Source organism: Diachasmimorpha longicaudata, chromosome 19, assembly GCF_034640455.1.
Source record: "Diachasmimorpha longicaudata isolate KC_UGA_2023 chromosome 19, iyDiaLong2, whole genome shotgun sequence".
Lineage (NCBI taxonomy): Eukaryota > Metazoa > Arthropoda > Insecta > Hymenoptera > Braconidae > Diachasmimorpha > Diachasmimorpha longicaudata.
Window position 1 is genome coordinate 426,767 of NC_087243.1, and position 20,599 is coordinate 447,365.

General features: G+C 44.4%; 2 protein-coding genes across 2 annotated transcripts; both read left to right on the top strand.

The window, feature by feature from the left end:
* The first annotated feature begins 7,939 nt into the window (after positions 1-7,939).
* LOC135171372 (uncharacterized) lies at positions 7,940-10,348 on the top strand. The gene is made up of 2 exons (XM_064137857.1): positions 7,940-9,349; positions 9,407-10,348. The coding sequence occupies exons 1-2, from the start codon at positions 7,940-7,942 to the stop codon at positions 10,346-10,348; spliced, it is 2,352 nt and encodes a 783-aa protein (XP_063993927.1).
* Positions 10,349-10,354: 6 nt separating this feature from the next.
* On the top strand, positions 10,355-13,561 carry LOC135171373 (uncharacterized). The gene is made up of 3 exons (XM_064137858.1): positions 10,355-11,816; positions 11,893-13,246; positions 13,315-13,561. The coding sequence occupies exons 1-3, from the start codon at positions 10,355-10,357 to the stop codon at positions 13,559-13,561; spliced, it is 3,063 nt and encodes a 1,020-aa protein (XP_063993928.1).
* The last annotated feature ends 7,038 nt before the right edge of the window (positions 13,562-20,599 follow it).

The following is a 20,599-nucleotide window of genomic DNA, read 5'->3' on the forward strand; positions in this document are numbered from 1 at the left end:
CACTTCATTCAACGGAAGTGCTAGGCTGAGGTTCCTGCACAACCTTGGTCTCCTTGATGGCCCCGTGCTCGTAGTAGTAGTGAGTCACTGGTGTGGGTAGTCGAGGAGATGAGTCGTCTTCCCTTTTGACTGCAGCAGGACGAGGTGTGGCCTCAACTGTTGGCGGGTGCAACAGCTAGTGATGATGGCTGCCACACAGCTGGCAGTTGAGTTTCGAACGACAACCCCTCACTGGATGACGTCCCAAGCAGTTGTAACAGAGGTACTCCTTCTTCACGAGTCCTCTGCGATCTTGCAGCGTTAATTTCTTAAAGCTGCTGCACGAAGCGATGTAATGATTACCCTCGCACATGGAGCAAGGGTATGAGACCTTCCCTGATGATGAGACTTGGGACTGGGTTGGTTGAGGCTTCTGAGCTGGCTGAGTGGACACCTTATGTGTCCTGATTGTTGAGCGGCTCATCCTGGGTGATGGAGGTGACGCCTTCCTGGCTGGAGCAGCCGTTGGAGATTTTGGAGCCTTGGTGATATTTTTGATTAATACATCAAAATTCTTATCTTTATTTTATAAATAAATATTTATAAATATTTATAAATAAATAAATAATTGGTTTTTCCTTTGCTTTGGGTAAATTGCCTGGGTCATTGAATGAATAATAAATATTCCCACATTTTTCAGAATTTTTGCTCCGGTTTTCACTGGAAATTTTCATTGTCATAATGTCTGGTAAAATTTTAGGAATAATTACTGGTCCCCTCTGTCTCCAGCACGACTAATCGACAATTGACGATTAACGATAAGGAAATATTATGCAGTTCCTTGTTTGAACCCCTGACGTCTTAATTAATTGTTTACGTTTCCACCTGAATTGATGAAATTTAGGCGATGATATCGAATAGTTTCTACGTATTTATGAGAATAAATAAACTGATTAAAAATCGGGGAATATCACTTTATCGATCCTGTAAGGGGCTTTCAAAAGTTAAATAACTAAATAATGCAAATCACATAAGATTATTTGTAAGAGTATAATTTTATTAGAACGCTTCAATCTGAAACGGAGCCGACGAGAATCACTCGATCTCCCGTACACGACTGCCAATACAAGTCAAAGCCGAGGGAAATATCGTTCGTCCCTTACAATAACAATAACACTACTAGAGGGAGACGGAATTTTCCAGAACTCTTACAATTCGGCCTTTCCTGACATATGTTCTGAACTCGAACATGATACACATAGATATAATGAGTCATAATCATTTGTCAAAATATCGAGCAATAATAAAATACCTGAAATTATACATAGTCATAGAAATAACGATAAATAAAATTGTAGTTAGACTAATTATCAGAGTAGACAATAAGTAGACAATGTCTTGTTAGTGAGCCGCGCTATTATTATTGAGCCAAGGGCGAATATTAGCAGCTTCCCATGTACCTTCATATGCCCTTTGAGTCATCTGGGCATTTTCTACATCTTTTAAAACATACCGATCATTCTTTAAAATGCGAACAATTTCATAAGGACCTTTTACTTGTGGAATTAATTTCTTTGGAGCACCTGAACTACTCTCAAAATTCTTTATCATGACATAATCGCCAATTTGATATTTTCGAGCTTCCTTATGATGTTTGTCGTGATATTTTTTATTATAGTCCTGGCTCTTTTCAATTTTGCTCGATGCCTTATCACGAATTTCAGCTAGATCGCGATTTTCGACGTCATACTTGTCGTCAAAATAATCTTTAATTTCGTCAATAATTTTACCTTTCTGGCAGAGACCAAATAATAATCTACTAGGTGTTTCGCCAGTTGTTTTGTTAACAGTATTATTAATCGCGAATTCAACTTCAGCAAGAACTTTATACCAATAGTTTCCTTTAGTATTATCGACATTTTTCGCAATAATTGGTCCCAGGACTCTATTAACCCTTTCCACTTGACCGTTAGCCTTAGGTGATCCTGTTGCAATTAAAACATGACGAATGTTATTTTCATCAACGAAGTCCTTAAATTCAGCGGACGTGAAACTGGACCCGCGATCAGATACTACTGTCAATGGGCAACTGTAATTTCTAAAATAATTTTTTAAACAATCGATAGTTTCTTTAGAAGCGGTTGATTTAACTGCATATAGCTTGACAAATTTAGTGAACGCGTCTACGATGACTAAAATATGTTGCTTAATCAATCTTTTCCTTTCCATGGGGCCCACGTGATCGACGTGAATAGTCTGGAAGGGTAATTTACCCTTTGGTATTGAATGTAAATAGCCCTCTGGCTTTCCAGTATTAGGAGAGAATGAAATGCATTTCAAACAGTTCGCAATGTAATTTTTAGCTTTTTTCTTCATGTGTGGAAACCAATAACTTCTCTGAATCGCCTCGCATGTTTTCTCAACACCTAGATGACCCAATTCATCATGATACTTCCTAAAAATGCTAATTTCCATTGTTTCAGGTATGAAAAATAGCAAATTATCATTTTTTTTCTATAAAGTAAACCATTTCGCATTTCATAGATTGGATCTTCTGATGTTTCCAATCGTTGCTTAATATTACGAATTATAGCATCCTTATTTTGACCGATAGCAAGATTAAGTTCAATTGGATTATCTTCCAACACGAGAATGTTTGTGATACGACTAAGTGCATCTACATGTTGCATTTGAACTCCCGTGCGATGTTCCGTTTGATAATCATAATGCATAAGCTCAACTGCCCATCTCTCAATTCGTGGACAAATTTCTTTCTTATCAAGGGTCATTTTGAGAGATGCGCAATCAGTTACGATTCTGAAATGAATACCCTGCAAATAAATACGAAATCGTCGAAGGGCATAAATAATTGCCAGCGTTTCAAGTTCAAAACTATGGTAACGGCTCTCAGCAGAACTTGTGGTTTTAGAGAAATAGAACACTGGGTGAAATTTGTCGTCGCTTTTCTTTTGCATCAAAGTAGCACCAAAACCATGTATACTTGCATCTGTATGGAGCTCCGTTTCGTCACGAGGATTATAAATACTAAGTACAGGTGCTTCAACGAGTTTTCTCTTCAATTCCTCGAAAGATTTCAATTCTTCCTCCCCGAATTTAAATACTGTTCCCTTGCGTACAAGATTATACAATGGTCTTGCTCGCAATGAGAAACCCTCAATGAATTTCCGAAAATATGAAGTCATTCCCAAAAATCGTTGAACAGCCTGCACATTTTGTGGTATAGGAAAATCAAGAACTGCAGAGACACCCGAGGAGTTTGGTTTAACCCCCTGCTCTGATATCCTATACCCCAAAAACTCAATTTCTGTAAACATAATTTTACATTTATCGAGACGAAGTTCCAACAAATTTTCATTTAATGCCGTAAAAAGGCGTTTTAAAACATTTAAATGCTCTTCGATATTCTTAGTTGCAACCAGTAAATCATCCATGTACACAACAATATCGCCAGATCGGATAAGGTCAATTAGAGCTTCGTTAACAAAGCGTTGAAAGCGGGGTGGCCCCACCTTCAAACCAAATGGCATTTTTAAATATTCGAATACTCCGAAAGGAGTAGTAAATGCGGTATATTTAATCGACTCATCCGACATGCGAATGTGAAAGAAACCATTTCTCAAGTCAAACGAACTAAAATATTTTTTATCTCTCAAACCATCAATTTGGTCCTCTGTCAAAGGAAGAGGATAATTATCTTTTGCAATGATCTTGTTAAGATGCCGAAAACCAATACTTAAACGTAATTCACCGTTTTTCTTTTTTATCAAAATAATAGGCGAAACATAATCAGAATTGCTTGGTCTGATAATTTTTCTTTTTTGAAGATCATCTAATATCTTGCGCAGCTGATCCTTTTCACTAAAAGCTAAACGTCTTGGATTGTAATGAAATGGTTTAGGGTCTTTTAAATGCAGTTTTAGTTCCATATCAACTTTTGGACTACTTGGTTTAGTGGTATCCAGATACTCACTATCGAATAGGTGTTTGATTTCACTCTTAACATTCTCTGGTAAATCAGAATTGATATTTAAAGAATCAGAAACCCTTTCAACAGAATCATGTATATTAATATTCATGATATCTGTAATGACCTGCCTCAACGGATTAATCAAAATCAAACCAAATTTACGAATAATATCTCTACCCAACACAATAGGCATTTTCATAGTGGTATCTGGGACAACCCATACCAACTGATTGTCTTTCCTAATACCGTCAACAATAACATTCAATTTAATAACACCTTCTCTTATAAGTTCTGAAGCATTAATACCCGTCAGAACATCGTCATGTTTACTTGGACATTCAATAATATCGGCCGGTACAAATTTCCTTTTAATAAAACTTATCGGACTACCCGTATCCATCAACGTTAACAATTGTAATTTGTCACTAGAATTTTCTCGAGTAAGTTCATAATGAACACTTCTAATAAAAGTCTCATCCTCTTGTGCGACACCAGCTACGACGTTGATTTGTTCCTCATACATCTCTCCTTCTTCGTCTTCAGCCTCAGCAACCACAGCTACCTGTGTCTTGGTTGTTTTGGTTGGACATTTGTTTTCTTGATGACTCATCGAACCACAGGAGAAACACGAACCTCTTTCTCGTTTCTCTTTATCACACTTTGTTGCCAAATGACCAATTTTATTACAATTGTAACACCGTGTCTGCTTAATATCACTCATCTTTCTCGTTTTGGTGTTGTCGTTTTCTGTCCTCGTAATTTGTATGTCAGTGGGCTTCTTATCACTGGTCTTCTGTTCTTGCTTAACAACAGGACGATACTCTCGCTTACCGTATACTTTACTTGACGAGTCATAAGATTTGAGAATAATTTTCTCAAAAACTCTCAACATTTCTTCTTTGTCACAAAAGTCTTTCATTCTTGCTACATCTTGAAGATGATCACAAGGAATGCCATCGATCAAATAATCAACTAATTCATCCTCGATAATTGGAACATCTCTCGCCAACAGGATTTTCGCATGAAAATAATCCGCAAAAGTTTCTGTAGATTTCCATTCGCGGGCCTCGAATTTTTTTCTAAGAATGATACGGGCTGGGCGATAATCGTACATTTTCTTTAATCCGGCAAATATTTCGTCCAACGACAAAGCTATTGAACTTTCAGTTTGAAACCATTCTTTTGCTTTTCCTTTTAATTTATTACCAATCAATATTTTAGCCCGATCGTCTTCAAGGTGATACGACGTACACAATAGACGTATTTGTTTTTCCCAACCCTGGAATGTGCCCGCAGAACCATCAAAATTACCAACCAATTCTAACATGGCATTAATACTCTCTCTTTTGTGATGGTTATAGTTATTTTCATTATTCACATCCCGATGACGAGATTGTTGACGAAGCAAATCATTTTCGCGTTGTGCAAGTTCCAGCTCTCGTCTCAAAATGCGATTTTCTCGCTGCATAAATTCAAGCTCCATCTGCTGATATCGCTGATCCAATTCGTCCACGTTATCGGCAATGTTTTCATCCAGGCGTACTCCTGGGCCTTGTGGTGTACCAGGGTTTCGTGATTTACCTTCGCTGGCCCGATTACCGCGACCATCTTCGGAATGTTGATCATGTTCACAATCTTCAACGAGAGCACTGTCAATCCAAGCTCGCGTTGGATCATTTTCGTCTAATCTAGTTATCAATTCGGCTTTATTGCCTTGGGTAGATAACTCACGTCGCCGTAATTCGGCCTTAAGCTTTGTGACGGTTAGCCTTTCCATTGTCTACTCAAATCTGACACCAACGTAACACAAAATATTATAAAGTTCTAAATTGTTCTAAATGTATTTATAAACACTGTCCGTTTTACTAAATAAAATCATACGTAACTGAAGAATCGTTCACCGACTCGAGAACATAACATAAGAACATAAAATTCTAACATAAATGGCCCCTCGAATATTCAATAATTCGAACTGATCGTTTCTTAATTTGCGCTAATGGATGTTTATATCGCACTCATGGATATATCATATCCCACTTCTGATTTTGTAAGGGGCTTTCAAAAGTTAAATAACTAAATAATGCAAATCACATAAGATTATTTGTAAGAGTATGATTTTATTAGAACGCTTCAATCTGAAACGGAGCCGACGAGAATCACTCGATCTCCCGTACACGACTGCCATTACAAATCAAAGCCGAGGGAAATATCGTTCGTCCCTTACAATAATAATAACACTACTAGAGGAAGACGGAATTTTGCAGAACTCTTACAATCCCCAGTGATTGACGATTGATGGCTTTTCGTTTTGCCCCACTCTGCCGTTATTATTAAATTATCTTATTATTAAAACTTATCACAAGATACGACATAAATATTATTAAAACTACATGTCTCAAATGTAAAAAGTATAAATAAATATATACATAAAGTTTTGAATATATTCAATATTTATTTATGTTGAACACATATTGTTTATTTTATTATATTTGATATTGATTAGGTGTTTTATGATGAATATTAGTAAAATAATTATTTAACTAAGATTATTTGAGATGTAACAATGAGCCACTTAACAAATTCTTCTTAAACCAATTGTTTAAACGTATCAATGAATCTATCATTCAATATAAAATCTTGGGGCTTTGATCAGCGCTCGGACTTTTATTACTATTCTTTGAAAACAAAACGGTCAATCGATTCAATTTTTTTCAAGCATTCAATGATGCGCCTTCCATCTTAAACAATTTTTATTTATAAAATTATACAGCCGTTCATTTTTAAAAATGCTGATCCGTCGCGCTTCCTTTGACGACGAGAAAAGCTGTCAAAATTAAACAAATTTCCATGTCATCTTTAAAACAAACAATTTCAAACATTAAGTCATCATTTGGCAGCTATTTATTTAAATTATTTACTATGAAAATTAATTGTTGGAATTCCTGGAAGCCGACAGGATTCCATCACTAATACGAACGCCTGCTCACCGTCAGGCAAAATCACAACAACCCAGTTGTTGCTAGGGGCCTACTTCGCATTTTTTGGGTGATGGGGCGCCACTTTCTGGACCGCTCTTAGCTATCCTGCATAAGGGGGATGCCCCACCACCGACCTCGAGGCCCCCCGAAATCGACCGACTGAGCGATCGGGCAGCCTCGCTCGTTCACTTTCGTCCGGGATTCATTAGAAGCAACACGTGTCGAACCGTTTCGCGGATATTACTTAAAATATTCAGTTGACCGCTCAACCATTTATATTAAAGTTACAAGTACCGCTCATTGTTTGATTATTAATTGCTGACATTATCAAGTGTGATAGAATTGTAATAGTGAATAAATAAGTGACGTGCCGTGTAACTTTATTCATCTAATTTTTTTTGGGACCGCTCAATTCCCCTCACACCGATCCCCTCCGATCCAGAACTTTCTTACAACATTTTTTGGTCCTTCGAGCCGGATCGGAGGAACATTTTGTGATAATTGGTGAAATTGTGTGAGTGTGTATTTGCGGAAAATCGGCTCAGCGCGGGAAGCGTAGCGGCATTGGCAGTGCCGCCCCACCATCAACGAGGGCCCGCCCCTGCCGTCCGACAGTGTCGCCCCAACCCCGCCGAGCGCCACCGGCACTTGATAGTGCCGTCTCACCACATCGAGGGCCCGCTCTTACCGTTCAACAGTGCTGACCCTCCATCATCGAGGGCCCGCTCCTGCCGTTCGCTCATAGGGGTCCGCTCATCTGGAATACTTTTCCGGATCATCGTCATCAAAACCACACGTTCTGGTAATTTTTTGGGAATCATTCCCATTGGCACCGCTCAGTCAACAGGTATTTTCAACCCTTTTGTTTTTGACCCGTCCGGCATTAATCAAGTCCGAGGTTATTATTTTCTACCAGTTCATTTCCTTTTCACTGGTTTTTTCTTGGGTTTGTTTTTGGATTTCCGAACCGCTCTATACTCATCAGCTGTCAGCCATGGCCTCCTTTGAGGTTACCATGGGGCTGAATGCATCGAGGGGTGCATTCATCGAAAGGGTACATAAGGAACTGCTCGGTGATGAGGTGGACCAGCTCACCATAACATCCTTGCATGCCAAGCTGGATATCCTCGAAACTTATTGGGAGAAGTTCGAGGCTACTCATGAGAAACTCGTCGGAGGGAGCTCAAAGGTGGAAAATGTCCTGGAACTGGAGTATTTTCGGGAGCACCTCTTCGACCGCACCATTGTGCATTATCACGAGGCTAAGGGGATTTTGACTCAGCTCATTGACAGGAAGGGCGTGTCCACCAGCTCACGCCGCTCTGCTGCAGGAGGAACCGCTCAACCATCAACGGCTAAAAGGTGCCTGCCAGAAATTGCTCTCCCTAAATATTCTGGCGTATTCTCGGAATGGCGGTCCTTCCGAGATTTGTTCAGCTCATTGGTCGGCTCAAACCCAGATATTCCAAACGTGGAGAAGATGCACTACTTGAGGACGAGCCTCAAGGACGAGCCAGCTCGCATCATCTCCAACATCACCATCTCGGATGATTCATTTGCTTCAGCTTGGGAACTGCTCCTTACACGCTACGAAAATAAGCGCCTCCTCGTCTCGGCGCAGCTCGAGCGCCTACTCAACCCACCAGGCATGACCGCTCACAGTGCTCGAGAGTTAAATACCCTGTTGACCACTGTCGCCGAAGCATTGAACGCTCTGGAGGCATTAGGGTCACCGACTGCTCATTGGGACCAGGTCCTCGTTTCTGTGGTATCCAAACGGCTCAGCTCGAAGCTCCGAGAAGCATGGGAAGTGAAAGTCGGGTCGTCCACCGACTTCCCCAGTTTTTCAGCCTTCAAGGACTTCCTCACCGGGAGGGCTCGTGCCATGGAGAGCATGGAGATTAACACGCCCGCTCGCTCCACGGATCAGGCTACGAGGCCCCCCACCGTCAGCTCAAGAAGGCCTCCCTTGTCGGTCAAGGTGCATCACGCAGCTGCTCCACAGCCACAACAGGCCAGGCCAACTCCCAGGAAAACTTCATCAGGGAAAGTGACCTACCCCTGCTCAATGTGTCAGGCAGACCACTATCTGTCAACCTGCACATCATTTCGTCAGCTCACTGGTCCAGCTCGTCGGGAGATAGTGGAACGGTACTACCTCTGCTACAACTGTCTCGGTCGTCACTCAGTCAAGGACCGCAGATCGCAGACGAGATGCCAGCTCTGTGGAGGTCTCCATCACACGATGCTACACTCCACCTCGACCACAGCTCCACCTAAGCCCAGTCACGGGCCATCTTCTAGGACCGCTCAAGGTACCGCTCAAAACCAAGCCGCATCATCATCAGCTCGACCATCTGGGGTACCAATGGTCACGTACACCTACGGGGATGGGGTCACTACTGTGAAGACCTCTGAGCCAAGGCCTTCAACATCTGCGGAATGAAGGTCATCCGGACAGATTGCCGTTTCGTGCTCAGCTCGTCAGCTCGATTCTGGAATTCCTGGTTGCCGTCCTGGGGTACTTCTGGCCACGAGTCTAGCATATCTCGTGTGTCCAGATGGGGCCGCTCATCGCATTCGTCTGCTCATCGACCCAGGATCAGAAATATCTCTTATTGGGGACCAGATTGTGCGTCGTCTGGGACTTACTAGGTCCAAGACTTCACTACTCATTTCCGGAATCGGAAACTCGGCATCTGGGCCGGCACTAGGCAAGGTACCGCTCACCATACAGTCCACTCATTCTTCATTTCAGCTGAGAGTCACGGCCTATGCTCTCAGCCAGCTCACCACGTCGTTACCGACGTTTACACCCGGACAGCTCAAGTGGGATCATCTTGAAGGGTTACAACTCGCTGATCCCAGCTTCCTGGCACCAGCACCAATTGACGTCCTACTTGGTGCTGACGTCTACGGTCAGCTCATCCTGCCAGAGGTCATCACGCATGACCCAGGTTCACCATCGGCTCAGCTCACTCGACTCGGATGGGTCATCTTCGGGCCCACTGAAAGTGTTGCGTTAACTCACACGGCCACAGCTCACCTTGCGGTATCCAATGAGGACCTCGATGGCTTACTCACCAGGTTCTGGGTCCAGGAAGAGGTTCCTGAGACTTCAGAGGTACAGCTCACCGACGAGGAAGCTCAATGCGAGGAACACTTTCGGCGGACACACACCAGGGACTGCTCCGGACGTTATATTGTCCGGTTACCGCTCAAGGCTCCGCCCTCAGTGCTTGGGGATTCACGAGCGTCTGCGCTCGCATGCCTTCACCGACTGCTCAGGAAGTTCTCCCGTGATGAGGAATACCATCAACTCTATACAGACTTCCTCAAGGAATATGAAACCCTTGGCCATATGCGCCGGGTCTCCGGACAGCTCACTCAGACAGCTCATTGACAGCGTATGGGGGAGTGCACAGCTCTCGGGACGACCTTAGCACATGAAGCTCCGGCTTCAGGAGGGTTGAGGGTCCCGAATAGCTCGTACTCCGCTCAGGCTGTCACTTCTCCGGAATATTTCTTTCCTCACCACGGTGTCGTCCGAACCAGCAGCGAGACGACGAAGCTCAGAGTTGTGTTCAACGGCTCCCATAAGACCAGCTCGGGACAGACGCTCAACGAGATTATGCAATCTGGAGCCAAACTCCAGAGAGACATTGCTGATGTACTGCTCTTCACTCGACGGCATAAGCTCATCTTCATGACGGACATCACCAAGATGTTCCGCCAAATCGGAGTACATCAGGATGATTGGCCGCTCCAACAGATACTTTGGGCCGATGCAAATGGGGACGTCACCACATATCAGCTCACCACCGTCACGTATGGAACTAGGTCCGCTCCATTCTTTTCCATACGTGTCTTGAACCAGCTCGTGGAAGACGAGGGAAACAACTATCCTCTCGCCGTGGAGCCGCTCACGAAAGGGCGATATGTGGATGATATTTGCGGAGGTGCTCACTCGGAGGAGGAGTTACTCAAGACCGCTCATCACGTGACTCAACTTTGCCAATCAGGCGGCTTTCCGTTGGCGAAATGGCACTCCAACAGTGCAGGTCTGCTCAGCGCACTCAGGTCGGACAGCACCTCCCACGATCAAAAGGTGATCGAGGACTCGCTCACCAAGATCTTAGGGGTCTCATGGCACCCAGGAACGGACAGCTTCACGTTCTCCATCGCTCGGCCTGAAACCAACTCCATCTCAAAACGAATCATTCTGTCGGAAACCGCTCAGCTCTTCGACCCACTTGGCTTCCTCGCGCCAGTGGTGGTACGAGCGAAGATACTACTCCAGGCGCTCTGGATTGAGAAACTGGGATGGGACGACCCAGTTTCCCCGACAACAGCACATCGATGGCGGCAGTTCAGGGATGAGCTCAACCAGTTGTCGGAGGTCACCGTGCCACGATGGCTTGGACTGCTCAAGGGCTTCGACGTGGAAGTCCATGGATTCTCCGACGCATCCCAGGTGGCTATGGCAGCTGTCATTTACCTGAAGGTTCCGCACCTACCTGGAAATGGTACCACGCTCGTCTGCTCCAAGGCTGAAGTAGCCCCGCTCAAACGGCTGACCATCCCACGCCTGGAACTTACGGCTGCCCTGCTCCAAGCCAAGTTCATACGTTACGTTCAGGATCAGCTCAACCTCAGAGCTGCGCCCACCTACCTCTGGACGGATTCTTCCGTAACGCTCACATGGATCAGCTCCCACCCATCACGATGGAAAGAATTCGTGAGGAATCGTGTCGCTCTTATGCAACCAACACACCAACCAACCCACTGCCCGGCCAACTCACTGGAGGCTGGTGCCTGGCAAGGAGAATCCAGCAGATTGTGCTTCTCGAGGTCTCACCGCGCAACAGTTAGTAGCACATAAGCTGTGGTGGACAGGCCCGCCATGGCTACAACAGGACAGCTCATCTTGGCCAACTCACGTTCTAGAAAGGGACCTCAACGTGGACCTCGAACAGAAGCCGGGGCAGACTTACTACGGCGCCGCTCAGCAAATAGCTATCTGGGATCTCATCGATAGGTTCTCCTCATTCAACCGGCTGCTTCGGATCACCGCGATCTGCTCAAGGTTCATCGTTCGGCTTAGGAGGGTTCCTAATACGTCACTCCATTATCCGCTCACGCTCAGCGAGCTGGAAGACGCACGGCTCCTTTGGATCAAGCTCACCCAGACAGCTCATTTCAGGGAGGAACTACGGATAATCTCTCGCGGGGAGAAATTCACCAGGTCCCATCCGCTCACCAAGCTCACCCCGTTTATCGATCGTCAAGGGATCCTGCGTGTTGGTGGACGGCTCAGGTTCGCACAGCTCGACCCCGAGAGCAAAAATCAAGCAATCATCACAAAGGAATCGCAACTGGCTCGCTTACTGATAAGCCAAGCTCACCTAAAGACACTTCACGGCGGGACACAGCTCACTCTTCGTCAGCTCAGGACAGCTTACTGGATCCTCGGAGGCCGAGCTCCAGTGCGCTCCTTTATCCTTAAATGCGTGAAGTGCGCTCGACAACGTGGGATACGTGCTCAACAGCTCATGGGACAGCTGCCACCAGCCCGACTCACCCCCGCTCGCGCCCTCCTCAACACGGGGGTCGATTACGCCGGCCCCATATCGCTCCGGTCATGGAAGGGACGGGGCCACAAGTCATACAAGGGCTGGTTGGCTATCTTTGTCTGTATGACCACCTCAGCCGTGCATCTCGAGGTAGTATCAGACTACTCAGCTGATGGATTCCTAGCGGCATACAGACGTTTCTCCAGTCGACGCGGGGTCGCTCACACCTTATTTAGCGACTGCGGTACCACCTTTCTCGGCGCTGATAAGGAGCTCAGGAGGCTATTCTTAGCAGGATCATCCGAATCTCGACAGCTCGCCCAGCTCCTCATTCAAGATGGGACTCAGTGGTCCTTCAACCCTCCAAGCGCACCACACTTCGGGGGCAAATGGGAGGCGGCAGTGAAGTCGGTGAAATATCATCTCACCCGGACTATTGGGGAGGATCTGCTCACCTTCGAGGAACTCAGCACCTTGCTCACCCAAGTTGAGGCAGTTCTCAACTCACGGCCGCTTGAACCGCTCACTGATGATCCTGATGACTGCTCGGCTCTGACCCCCGGGCACTTCCTCATAGGCCAGGCTCCTACGACTCTTCCAGAGCCATCATTGGAGAATCTTAACATCTCGAGACTCTCCCGATGGCAGCTCATCCAACGAAAACTCCAAGGGTTCTGGAAGAGATGGTCCACAGGATATCTCCAACGTCTTCAGGCCATATCCAAGTGGTACCACCCGACTCACGACATCAACGTCGGTTCCTTAGTTTTGCTCACGGACGATAGGTTCCCGCCAGCCAAGTGGCCCCTCGCCCGAGTGACCGCTCTCCACCCTGGCAAGGATGGGCTTACGCGAGTAGTCACGCTCCGGACCGCTCAGGCAACGTTAACACGCCCTATCGTGAAGCTCGTACTCCTGCCAGTACCAACGTCAAGGACCTAGAACCATACCAGCGCTACAGCTCGCAGCTCATTGGCCTTCACCTGGACTTCGTCAACCCTGACGGATTTACGACCCGGCACGATCAGCGAGGTCCACCGTGAAGATGGAGGCACCCGGATTGGACGGGATTTACGACCCCCCCAACGTCTCGGATGATTCCAAGCTTAGCCAGCACACCAAGGATCAGCTCTTCGGACAGCTACAGGGTGATCCACCCAGCATACGCTCTGTGAATACTTTTGATTCCCAAATTTTTGTTTTAGGTCATATTGCTCATCGACAGCTACTCTCAAGTTGCTGACGGCTGGGGAGGATGTTGGAATTCCTGGAAGCCGACAGGATTCCATCACTAATACTAACGCCTGCTCACCGTCAGGCAAAATCACAACAACCCAGTTGTTGCTAGGGGCCTACTTCGCATTTTTTGGGTGATGGGGCGCCACCTTCTGGACCGCTCTTAGCTATCCTGCATAAGGGGGATGCCCCACCACCGACCTCGAGGCCCCCCGAAATCGACCGACTGAGCGATCGGGCAGCCTCGCTCGTTCACTTTCGTCCGGGATTCATTAGAAGCAACACGTGTCTAACCGTTTCGCGGATATTACTTAAAATATTCAGTTGACCGCTCAACCATTTATATTAAAGTTACAAGTACCGCTCATTGTTTAATTATTAATTGCTGACATTATCAAGTGTGATAGAATTGTAATAGTGAATACATAAGTAACGTGCCGTGTAACTTTATTCATCTAATTTTTTTTCGGACCGCTCAATTCTCCTCACACCGATCCCCTCCGATGGAGAACTTTCTTACAACATTAATAAAAAAATCTCCAGTAAATATTTTAGATGACAAGACCTCTAAGGTAAATCCAATATAAAATACTCTACGTTTATTTTATTTTTCATAATAACAAATATTCACTTCTGTGACCACCGGCGATGAAAAATTATTTCATATAATTAACAATATAATAACGACCAGTAGAATCATTAGGCACCATTGTCTTAATCCATAAATTTACAAGTGGAGCGGGCAGGTCTAGTGTCACCCCATAGTGTCGGGCTCCGGATTATTGGGAGTTATACGGCCCCTGGGCTGGGGTCCTCCCCACTCTAATCCCCAACAGATGACCTTCCTCTTAATGACCTATTCCACGTCTCTGATTGGTTCCACTTGTCCACATTTTGGGACAAGTGGAGGGAATAGTCAGGTCTATCGAACTTCCAATTTGGAAAATCATGTCAGATTCGCTCCATCTTCGGTCGTGAGCTTACACCCGTTCGGTTCTGTCTTGAATCGTTTGAAAAACAGTAAACAACCCAGTTCGTGTTTTGAACGAAAATTCAACAATTGAACATTGTGTATTGAATTCTTGTGGAGTATCTTGCTCTGTTTAATTTGTTAGTGAAGTAGTCGTGTGAGTGAGAAAACTATACTCGTGTTGGAAACGCCAGTGCAAAGTGTAAGTTGATATTTTACCAAGTTGTAGAATTCAAGATTTTAATATTGTTAGATGTTTATATTCTTGAATTAATTTCTTGTAAAGCTAGTTATTATAACGTCTTGTTGGGAAATAATTTCTATTCAGAAGTGTTGAGTTGATTTTTGAGCGGTGGAGAGTCTTTTTTGAGGGAAATAAAATCCCATCGTGGGAATCACTTTTTTTTGGCTGCACCTAGATAAAATATGGGATCATATTTGGTGTCAGCACGTCGAATAATCAAGGAAACTGATGCAACATCGTTTTCTTCGCGACCACAGCTCACGAAAAACTCATTCATAGAAGTTGATATTCGTGTTCGATATGATGGCATATAACTTGAGTACACAATGGCGTGGGCCGATGAAACCGCGTGCAATAGCTTCGTCTCGTCGAACTATTCGAGTGCAATGCGCGGAGTTTGCGTGTGAACGACTTGCCTTCGAGAAAAAGTCGATGATACATATGCGTTTTTACAACATCGTGGGAATCACTTTTTTTTGGCTGCACCTTGCCAGATTCGGCATCATATTCGGTTTCAGTACGTCGAATAACCGAGGAAACTGATGCAACATCGTTTTGTTTGCGACCACAGCTCACGAAAAACTCCATCATGGCAGTTGAGATTCGTGTTCGATATGATGGCATATAACTTGAGTACACATTGTCGTAGGCCGATGGAACCGCGTGCAATATCTTCGTCTCGTCGAACTACACGAGTGCAATGCGCGAAGTTTGTGTGTGAACGATTTGTCTTCGAGAAAAAGTCGATTATACATATGCGTTTTTACGACCTCGTGGGAATCACTTTTTTTTGGCTGCATCTACACAAAATCTGGCATCATATTCGGTTTCAGCACGTCGAATAACCAAGGAAATTGATGCAACATCGTTTTCTTTGCGACCACAGCTCACGAAAAACTCAATCATAGAAGTTGATATTCGTGTTCGATATGATGGCATATAACTTCAGTACACCTTGTCGTAGGCCGATGAAACCGCGTGCAATAGCTTCGTCTCGTCGAACTACACAAGTGCAATGCGCGAAGTTTGCGTGTGAACGATTTGTCTTCGAGAAAAAGTCGATTATACATATGCGTTTTTACGACATCGTGGGAATCAATTTTTTTTGGCTGCACCTAGACAAAATCTGGCATCATATTCGGTTTCAGCACGTCGAATAACCAAGGAAACTGATGCAACATCGTTTTCTTCGTGACCACCACTCACGAAAAACTCAATCATAGAAGTTGATATTCGTGTTCGATATGATGGCATATAACTTGAGTACACATTGTCGTAGGCCGATGAAACCGCGTGCAATAGCTCCGTCTCGTCGAACTACACGAGTGCAATGCGCGAAGTTTGCGTGTGAACGATTTATCTTCGAGAAAAAGTCGATTATACGTATGCGTTTTTACGACATCGTGGGAATCACTTTTTTTGGCTGCACCTAGACAAAATCTGGCATCATATTCGGTTTCAGCACGTCGAATAACCAAGGAAACTGATGCAACATCGTTTTATTCGCGACCACCACTCACGAAAAACTCACTCATAGAAGTTGATATTCGTGTTCGATATGATGGCATATAACTTCAGTACACATTGTCGTAGGCCGATGAAACCGCGTGCAATAGCTTCGTCTCGTCGAACTACACAAGTGCAATGCGCGAAGTTTGCGTGTGAACGATTTGTCTTCGAGAAAAAGTCGATTATACATATGCGTTTTTACGACATCGTGGGAATCAATTTTTTTTGGCTGCACCTAGACAAAATCTGGCATCATATTCGGTTTCAGCACGTCGAACAAGCAAGGCAACTGATGTAACATCGTTTTCTTTGCGATCACAGCTCACGAAAAACACAATCATGGAAGTTGATATTCGTGTTCGATATGATGGCATATAACTTGAGTACACATTGTCGTAGGCCGATGAAACCGCGTGCAATAGCTTCGTCTCGTCGAACTACACGAGTGAAATGCGCGAAGTTTGCGTGTGAACGATTTGTCTTCGAGAAAAAATCGATTATACATATGCGTTTTTACGACATCGTGGGAATCACTTTTTTTTGGCTGCACCTAGACAAAATCTGGCAGCATATTCGGTTTCAGCACGTCGAATAACCAAGGAAACTGATGCAACATCGTTTTCTTCGCGACCACAGCTCACGAAAAACTCAATCATTGAAGTTGATATTCGTGTTCGATATGATGACATATAACTTGAGTACACATTGTCTTAGGCCGATGAAACCGCGTGCAATAGCTCCGTCTCGTCGAACTACACGAGTGCAATGCGCGAAGTTTGCGTGTGAACGATTTGTCTTCGAGAAAAAGTCGATTATACATATGCGTTTTTACGACATCGTGGGAATCACTTTTTTTTGGCTGCACCTAGACAAAATCTGGCATCATATTCGGTTTCAGCACGTCGAATAACCACGGAAACTGATGCAACATCGTTTTCTTCGCGACCACAGCTCACGAAAAACTCAATCATAGAAGTTGATATTCGTGTTCGATATGATGGCATATAACTTGAGTACACATTGTCGTAGGCCGATGAAACCGCGTGCAATAGCGTCGTCTCGTCGAACTACACAAGTGCAATGCGCGAAGTTTGCGTGTGAACGATTTGTCTTCGAGAAAAAGTCGATTATACATATGTGTTTTTACGATATCATGGGAATCACTTTTTTTTGGCTGCACCTAGACAAAATCTGGCATCATATTCGGTTTCAGCACGTCGAATAACCAAGGAAACTGATGCAAAATCGTTTTCTTCGCGACCACAGCTCACGAAACACTCAATCATAGAAGTTGATATTCGTGTTCGATATGATGGCATATACCTTGAGTACACATTGTCGTAGGCCGATGAAACCGCGTGCAATAGCGTCGTCTCGTCGAACTACACGAGTGCAATGCGCGAAGTTTGCGTGTTAACGATTTGGCTTCGAGAAAAAGTCGATTATACATATGCGTTTTTACGACATCGTGGGAATCCCTTTTTTTTGGCTGCACCTAGACAAAATCTGGCAGCATATTCGGTTTCAGCACGTCGAATAACCAAGGAAACTCATGCAACATCGTTTTCTTCGCGAACACCACTCGCGGAAAACTCAATCATAGAAGTTGATATTCGTGTTCGATATGATGGCATATAACTTGAGTACACATTGTCGTAGGCCGATGAAACCGCGTGCAAGAGCTCCGTCTCGTCGAACTACACGAGTGCAATGCGCGAAGTTTGCGTGTGAACGATTTGTCTTCGAGAAAAAGTCGATTATACATATGCGTTTTTACGACATCGTGGGAATCACTTTTTTTTGGCTGCACCTAGACAAAATCTGGCATCATATTCGGTTTCAGCACGTCGAATAACCACGGAAACTGATGCAACATCGTTTTCTTCGCGACCACAGCTCACGAAAAACTCAATCATAGAAGTTGATATTCGTGTTCGATATGATGGCATATAACTTGAGTACACATTGTCGTAGGCCGATGAAACCGCGTGCAATAGCGTCGTCTCGTCGAATTACACGAGTGCAATGCGCGAAGTTTGCGTGTTAACGATTTGTCTTCGAGAAAAAGTCGATTATACATATGCATTTTTACGACATCGTGGGAATCACTTTTTTTTGGCTGCACCTAGACAAAATCTGGCAGCATATTCGGTTTCAGCACGTCGAATAACCAAGGAAACTGATGCAACATCGTTTTCTTCGTGACCACCACCCACGAAAAACTCAATCTTAGAAGTTGATATTCGTGTTCGATATGATGGCATATAACTTGAGTACACATTGTCGTAGGCCGATGAAACCGCGTGCAATAGCTCCGTCTCGTCGAACTACACGAGTGCAATGCGCGAAGTTTGCGTGTGAACGATTTGTCTTCGATAAAAAGTCGTTTATACGTATACGTTTTTACGACATCGTGGGAATCACTTTTTTTTGGCTGCACCTAGACAAAATCTGGCATCATATTCGGTTTCAGCACGTCGAATAACCAAGGAAACTGTTGCAACATCGTTTTCTTCGCGACCACAGCTCACGAAAAACTCAATCATAGAAGTTGATATTCGTGTTCGATATGATGGCATATAACTTGAGTACACATTGTCGTAGGCCGATGAAACCGCGTGCAATAGCGTCGTCTCGTCGAACTACACGAGTGCAATGCGCGAAGTTTGCGTGTTAACGATTTGGCTTCGAGAAAAAGTCGATTATACATATGCGTTTTTACGACATCGTGGGAATCACTTTTTTTTGGCTGGCCCTAGACGAAATCTGGAGTTATATTCGGTTTCAGCCCGTCGAACAAGCAAAGAAACTGATGTAACATCGTTTTCTTTGCGATCACAGCTCACGAAAAACTCAATCATAGAAGTTGATATTCGTGTTCGATATGATGACTTATACCTTGAGTACACATTGTCGTAGGCCGATGAAACCACGTGCAATAGCTTCGTCTCGTCGAACTACACGAGTGCAATGCGCGAAGTGTGTGTGTGAACGATTTGTCTTCGAGAAAAAGTCAATTATACATATGCGTTTTTACGACATCGTGGGAATCACATTTTTTTGGCTGCCCCTAGACAAAATCTGGCATCATATTCGGTTTCAGCACGTCGAATAACCAAGGAAACTGATGCAACATCGTTTTCTTCGCGACCACAGCTCACGAAAAACTCAATCATAGAAGTTGATGGTCGTGTTCGATATGATGGCATATAACTTGAGTACACATTGTCGTAGGCCGATGAAACCGCGTGCAATAGCTTCGTCTCGTCGAACTACACGAGTGAAATGCGCGAAGTTTGCGTGTGAACGATTTGTCTTCGAGAAAAAGTCGATTATACATATGCGTTTTTACGACATCGTGGGAATCACTTTTTTTGGCTGCACCTAGACAAAATCTGGCAGCATATTCGGTTTCAGCACGTCGAATAACCAAGGAAACTGATGCAACATCGTTTTCTTCGCGACCACAGCTCACGAAAAACTCAATCATTGAAGTTGATATTCGTGTTCGATATGATGACATATAACTTGAGTACACATTGTCTTAGGCCGATGAAACCGCGTGCAATAGCTCCGTCTCGTCGAACTACACGAGTGCAATGCGCGAAGTTTGCGTGTGAACGATTTGTCTTTGAGAAAAAGTCGATTATACATATGCGTTTTTACGACATCGTGGGAATCACTTTTTTTTGGCTGCACCTAGACAAAATCTGGCATCATATTCGGTTTCAGCACGTCGAATAACCACGGAAACTGATGCAACATCGTTTTCTTCGCGACCACAGCTCACGAAAAACTCAATCATAGAAGTTGATATTCGTGTTCGATATGATGGCATATAACTTGAGTACACATTGTCGTAGGCCGATGAAACCGCGTGCAATAGCGTCGTCTCGTCGAACTACACGAGTGCAATGCGCGAAGTTTGCGTGTTAACGATTTGGCTTCGAGAAAAAGTCGATTATACATATGCGTTTTTACGACATCGTGGGAATCACTTTTTTTTGGCTGGCCCTAGACGAAATCTGGAGTTATATTCGGTTTCAGCACGTCGAACAAGCAAGGAAACTGATGTAACATCGTTTTCTTTGCGACCACAGCTCACGAAAAACTCAATCATAG

Excerpts from the sequence above, each read along its gene's own strand:
- LOC135171373 (XM_064137858.1), top strand. The coding sequence starts at position 10,355 with ATGGGGGAGTGCACAGCTCTCGGGACGACCTTAGCACATGAAGCTCCG. Across the intron at positions 11,817-11,892 it reads GTCTCACCGCGCAACAGTTA|AAAGGGACCTCAACGTGGAC; the intron begins GTAGCACATAAG and ends CTCACGTTCTAG. Across the intron at positions 13,247-13,314 it reads CTTCAGGCCATATCCAAGTG|CCAAGTGGCCCCTCGCCCGA; the intron begins GTACCACCCGAC and ends GGTTCCCGCCAG.
- LOC135171372 (XM_064137857.1), top strand. The coding sequence starts at position 7,940 with ATGGCCTCCTTTGAGGTTACCATGGGGCTGAATGCATCGAGGGGTGCA. Across the intron at positions 9,350-9,406 it reads ACGGGGATGGGGTCACTACT|ATTGCCGTTTCGTGCTCAGC; the intron begins GTGAAGACCTCT and ends TCATCCGGACAG.